Below are 5,998 nucleotides of genomic sequence, written 5' to 3' on the forward strand. Positions count from 1 at the left end.
CAAAGCACACGGTGATGGTGATGCTCGCTCATGGAGCCAAGACCCGGCCATGGTGGTCACGGTGCCGGTGCTTAGGCTCGCACGGCATCTGCCTCCAGGCTCTTCTCCTGTACTGGCACCTCGGCAGGGAGCTGGCACGGCTCCTTGGCGAGGGTCAGCTCCGCTGGCTGCTTTCGGCGGCTGTGCTGGATGCCCACGCTGACAGCCGCCAGCAGGTAGACCACTGCCAGCAGTGTGAAGTAGCCAAAATACACATAAAACTGCAAAAGAGGTGATGAGAGAGCCATGTTTGCAGCCCCCCCCCCCCCCCCCCAATCATCCCACACCATTAAGGGACCAACATCCTAGGTGCCCCTCGTCCCTACCTGGGGATGCACAGACAAGCCCAAGACCCTCTTGTCGGCCACGATGATCGTGATGATGGTCTTCAGCATGGTGGCGAAGAAGGTGTTGACCCCGAAGACCAGTGCGCAGAGCTCTTTAGAGAGGGAGGTAGCGATCTGGAAGCTGGGAAAGAGAGGGGGACCAGTGAGCCCCTGGTGCCAGCCCAGCTGCCAGGGTGGGAGCAGGTCCCCAGGGGTACCACGCACGTGGCAATGGGCACCAGGAACTGGTAGGAGCCACGGAAGAGGACGTAGGCGCTGTAGCACAGCCAGATGTTGCTGGTGGTGTTCATGAGCAGGAGCAGCCCTGCCTGGAAAGCTGTCACCACCCCGATCACCAGTTCCGACCACAGTGTCCAGCGGATCTTCATGTAGCCGGCGGCGAAAGAGGCGCTGGCCCCTAGGGAGGGGATGAAGGATGCTGTGAACACCTCACCAGTATGGGACCACCTTGTGTCTCCCAGCCTAGTGATGCTCATCTCATCTAGTGACACTCATCTCATCACCACTGCCATACCACCCCCTGCATCCCCAAAAATGCCACAGCGATTGCCATTCCCGGGGATGCAGTGGGATGGGGTGTCCCCCTGCATCTCCAGTGTCCCCAGCCCGGGGCAGCGTACCCAGCAGTGTGGAGGCGGCGTCCACCCCTCCGTTGTACACCTGGCGGTTGTCTGTGGCAGGGTAGATCTCATTCCAGAGGATATGCACGTAGTACAGCATCAGGTAGTAACCAGCCGAGTTGAAGACCCACCACAAGGACCAGAGCCGGAGCTGGGGTTGCCTGGGCAATGCTCCCAACTCCCGCAGCATACGGCACAGCGCCGCCTCCCGCCAGCTCTGTGTCCCTCCCGTGCTGTCCCCCCCAGCCATCTTGTCCAGCTCAGCAGGCGCAGCCCCATCGCCAGCCCCCTCGGGACGATTGAAGAAGAGGCTGCGCCGGGGCCGCTCAAGGAAGAGGGTGAGGATGAGGCTGAAGCTGACGAAGCCCAACGAGATGTAGTTGAGGGTGAGGAAGGAGACGCTACCCAAGGTGATGCAGAGCTGGCCCAGCACCGAGCTGGTGAACACGCCCAGGAGGACAGCGGAGCGGGAGTAGCTGGCCATACGCTGGTAGCGAGATGGTGCAACAAGGGAGAAGATGTAGGAGGAGTAGGCAATGCGGGCGGCCATGGTGATGCCATAGAAGAACTCCATCAGCTGCATGGCCAGGACAGAGCTGCCCAACAGCAGCAGCAGCCAGATGGAGATGTGGCTGAGGCTCTGCAGCACCAGCACCGGCTTGTAGCGCAGGTAGTCTGTCAGCAGGAAGATGGGCACCAGCACAGCCATGTAGGAGTAGGTCAGCACTGGCGTGATTACGTTGGTCACCTGCCGTGCGTGCAAGGAACAGCTGAGCACTGGACACATCCCCAGGAGATGTCCCCGGCCCAGAGGAGTGCAGTTTGGGTGGGCACCAGCTGCTGACCCCCATGGCAGCATCTCCTGGGGGAGGAATGTGGCCCTCGGTGGAGCACGCCGGGGGCCTGGCTGAGCTCCGGCTCCCTCCTGGGCCAGGAATGCAGTGTTCCCATGAACAGGAACACAGCAGCCTGTTGGGACCCGGGCCAGCATCCCTTGGTTGGGGGACAACAACATGTGGCCCCTCCTCGTTTAACTCCATTGTTACCAGCAGCCCAGCAGCATACAGCCCTGTGCCCCTCTGTCCACTGCTTCTCCCAGCCCAGCACCCCCCTGCCATCCCACCGGCAGCCCAGGCAGGCAGGGATCAGGCATTGCCCCAAAAAAAGTGGTTTCCAGCCTGAGCACAAGAAGCCTGGGACTGAGGGGACAAGGTGACTGACCTCACAGCACAGTGAGAGAGGGACATGCTGCCAGATGGACACATGCCACCTTCTCCCCCCACCCAAAAAGCACTGCCACATATCACCACACACCTCCATACCCCAGGGCTGCGAGAGGATGCTCTGGCCAGCCCTGGGGTGGTGATTGTGGCTGGAAGGGGGACACCGAGGGAGGACAGGCTGCCTGTGGCTCACCTCTGCCTGCGTGAAGTTCTTGTCGGTCCCCAGGAGATATGGGGTGATGAAGCTCTCCCCGGGCCGCATCTGCGTCATGAAGCCGTAGAAGCAGAGGTAGAAGACTTGTAGTTTCCAGCGCTGGTCTGGTGCTGTCTCTGATGCCGGCTTTTTGGCATCATCATCCTTCTTGGGCATGGCTCTGCCGGTTCTGCAGTGGGACGGTGGTGTTATCCTGGGGACTGTCAGCTAGACAGGCTTTGCTGGGCCAGGCAGCCCCTCTCTGGACGCAGGCACTCTCCAACGCATCGAAAGCCACGTCGCTGCAGTTTCTGGGGAGAAAGCAACGTTTGGCACAGGCTCAAATTCCTCCATAATCGCAAGGAAAATAAATACCGCTACTTTCTCCCCAGGAGAGATGTTCTTGCAAAAAGAAAAGCAGCCGCATGTCTCACTGTGCGAAAGCACTGGGGGGGACCATTTCGGGTGGCATTTGTAAATCTCGTATAAAAGAGCCTGGATGCATGAAGCACCTGTCTCTGCAGTGGGGCATCCTCAGCTCCCATCAACTCCATTTTCTCCCTGTTGAGAGTCAGTGGTGTTTTACTCTCTCCCTGAAATGAAGCTTTTCTCTGAGCCAAGTGGCTCCACTGCAGACCCAGAGGCAGAGGGATGCAGATGCCCTGCACCGGGAACACTCCAGGAGAGAGATGGCAGTGGCCACAGGGACCACACCGGTTATGAAAGCGAGTTAATGTGCACACCGGGCATGGGGCTGCCCACGTTACACATTAGCTGGGCTCTCGGCAGGACTTTAGCTGAGCTGCAGGCAAGCAGCTGCCCCTCAGCTCTCCTCTGTGCTGGCAGGACACAATGCTTGGGCAGCATCGCCCTGCCTGGGAAGAATGCAAAATGCCACGAAGTTCACAGCCAGAGGGGGATTAAATGCTCAAGTCCTGAGATTTGGCCACAGGAAAGCTGGCAGCACTGGGAAAGCCCGATTACCAGTCATGGGATGAAGGCAGGGAAGGGACAAGGCCTGGCCTGGGCATCCTCCCAGCGCTCCCTGCTCCCACAACAAGTCACTGACAGCACTTTTCGAGCCATAAAAATCCACATGTGCCGATCTATGCCACAGGAGCAAGGTCTAGGAACTCAATTACCCCGCTAATTGCGGAACAACTAATCACAGTCATTAAAAACTAAGTCCATGGTTCCAGTCCATGCCATCCACTGCCATCATGCATGGTGAGACTGGGGGGCTCACATTGCAAGAATCCCCCCTAGATAACGCACGTGACTAACAAGAAAATGAGCTGGTGCCAGCACCAGTGCTGGCATGGGAAAGCCGGTTGTGATCAAAACCAAAATAGCAGCAAGAAGCAGGGTGCGCACTTGCCCCAGCAAGGACTCAGTGGTCCAACGGCATTCCTGTGGGATTTCAGCACTGGTGCTTGAGCAACACCAAAACACACACGTCTCGGAACTCACAGCTGGGCAAAAAACCCTTACCTCTTAAATAGGTCCCTGGGGAGCAGGGCAGGGATTCGGTGCTCACTTCCTGCCAGCCAGCTATCGCCCAGAGCTAGCAGCAGCTTGGGCACTGGATGGAGCACTGCAGCTCCCCTGCCGTGCCAGGGAGGGCAAGTGGGAAGGAGTAGAGGCTAGCCCCCCCCTCAGCACCACACCATGCCATGCCTGCCTGGCACCCCTGCCAGCCATGACTGCCTGGACTATGCCTGGACTATGCCCCATTGCCTGCTCATCCCCGAGCTGGGCTGCAGATGAGAGCAAACATCACATCCAGCAGCCGCTCTCTGTGGGACAGCACCCCACCACGTGCTCTGGGACCCTGATGGGCTGTTTTCTACCCTCTGATCCAAACCTGTTTTGGAAGCAGATGCTCCCCATTTCCTTTCCTGTCCATCCAGGATGGATACGTGTGCTCAGTCCCTGGCCCAAAGGAAACTGTCTGCATTAAACCTGGGATGCAGGTCCATGCTGCTGACTCAGTGCCACCATCCCCAGGAGCAGTGGCTCCTAACTCCCAGCGTATGCATCCCCACATATTCAGGGACCCCAGTCCTGAACCTGTCTGGACAGAACCAGCTCCACCTCTCCAGATCATCCACTGAGCTACCGCCACTTGAGGTGAATGGGCACAAGTCCAGAGGGATGCGCTCAGCTCGGTGCGGTCACCCCTCTGCCGTGGTGCAAGTCAAGCAGAGAAGAGGGACCAGAGCACGGGTGGTTATCACTGTGTGAACCTGTTTATCACCAGGTTATCGCAGTGTGACTTTGACAACGGATCGCTGTCATGCTATGTGTTTGTCAACCCAGGGCCATGGGCAATGCGGGCAGCCGAGGTCAGGCGCAGCTCCCCGTGGAGCCACGGCCACCACGGTCCAGAGGGGAAAGATCTGGGGGAGATGTTCTCCCTGCAGCCACATGTTGGTTGCACAGAAGTAACACCGCTGAAGCACGACGCATTTTGTGGGGAGCTGCTCAGTGGGCAGGGGATGGGGGTGCGAAAGTCCCTGGAGCACCTTCCCAAAACAAGGTGGAGGAAGCTCCTCGAAATGCACCCTCGCCCATCTTGCGGGCATCTCTTTGCCTCTCCCGCCCCCTCCCCAGCACCCAAGGGATGGGTGGTTTGGGGTGCACGTGGTAGAGGTGGTAGAAGAGGGTGGCGCCCCCCCTCCCAAACACCAGCGCGGCACCAGCCCACCCTGAGACAGGGCACCTTGCGTACCCCGGGGACACCCCACAACCCCGGTACCCCAGGTACCCCTAGCACCCCAGCACCGGGGGAACCCCAGCACCCCGTACCCCCGCAGTCCGGGCCGTACCTGGGGGGCAGCGGGCATGGGGGCGGCGGACCAAACCAGCCCGGGCGCAGTGAGGGGGTCCCGGGTCTCCCCGCGGCCCCGCAGCCGCCGGAGCCGAATCCGCAGCAAGCCCAGAAGGAGGGGGAGGAGGAGGAGGATGTGGGGGGCCCTCGGGAAATGTAGTCGTGCCCCATGTGCGGGGCGCGGGAGGACTACAAGCCCCACAGTGCAGCGGGCAGGAGGAAGGGGAGGAGGACGCAGACGCAGAGGAAGAGGAGGAGGAGGAGGAGGAGCAGGAGGAGCTTGAGCACCCCGGGGCGGGCAGAGCGCTGCCGGCGGCCCGCGGCAGTGGGGCTGAGACGTGTTGAAGTCCCTCCTCGAAAACATCGCCTCCGCATCCTGCTTGCCCAGCTCCCGGCGGGAGGGGGGAACGGAGGGACGGGACGGACACGACGACGACAACACCCTTCTCCGGCTCCTTCCCACCTGAACCACGGCCCTGCACCGGTCCTGGAGGCAAGAGCTTCCGTAGAGGGAAACTAAGTGGAGGTGGAGACCCTCGAGGTTCGGACCCTGCAGCTGCTGCCCCCATCTCCCGGGAGATAAAGCATCTTCCAAGAGCATCTTCTCTCCCCCCTTTCCTCCCCCTCTCCCAGCACTTACCCTGCCAGAAGCAAATGCAACCTGACAGGGCTCAGCTACTCTGCTGAAATATTTATATGTTCCCGCCTGAAAGTGCGGCAGTGGGATTCCAGATGTCTGTGGATCA

At 60.1% G+C, this 5,998-nt stretch overlaps 1 protein-coding gene across 1 annotated transcript; it reads right to left on the minus strand.

Annotated features, from left to right (window-relative positions):
- Nucleotides 1-69: 69 nt before the first annotated feature.
- Nucleotides 70-5,361, minus strand: SLC19A1 (solute carrier family 19 member 1). Its single transcript, XM_082483858.1, has 6 exons — nucleotides 5,251-5,361; nucleotides 2,423-2,733; nucleotides 1,007-1,754; nucleotides 591-783; nucleotides 366-507; nucleotides 70-260 (listed from the first exon to the last, which is right to left on the minus strand). Exons 2-6 carry the CDS (start codon nucleotides 2,597-2,599, stop codon nucleotides 72-74), a joined length of 1,449 nt encoding a protein of 482 aa, XP_082339984.1. The 5' UTR covers nucleotides 2,600-2,733; nucleotides 5,251-5,361; the 3' UTR covers nucleotides 70-71.
- Nucleotides 5,362-5,998: the final 637 nt, after the last annotated feature.

The sequence above is a fragment of the Vanellus vanellus genome (genome assembly GCF_965231255.1).
Source record: "Vanellus vanellus genome assembly, chromosome: 5".
Taxonomy (NCBI): Eukaryota; Metazoa; Chordata; class Aves; order Charadriiformes; family Charadriidae; genus Vanellus; species Vanellus vanellus.

Excerpts from the sequence above, each read along its gene's own strand:
- SLC19A1 (XM_082483858.1), bottom strand. The coding sequence starts at position 2,599 with ATGCCCAAGAAGGATGATGATGCCAAAAAGCCGGCATCAGAGACAGCA. Across the intron at positions 1,755-2,422 it reads AGAACTTCACGCAGGCAGAG|GTGACCAACGTAATCACGCC; the intron begins GTGAGCCACAGG and ends CACGCACGGCAG. Across the intron at positions 261-365 it reads GCTTGTCTGTGCATCCCCAG|TTTTATGTGTATTTTGGCTA; the intron begins GTAGGGACGAGG and ends CCTCTTTTGCAG.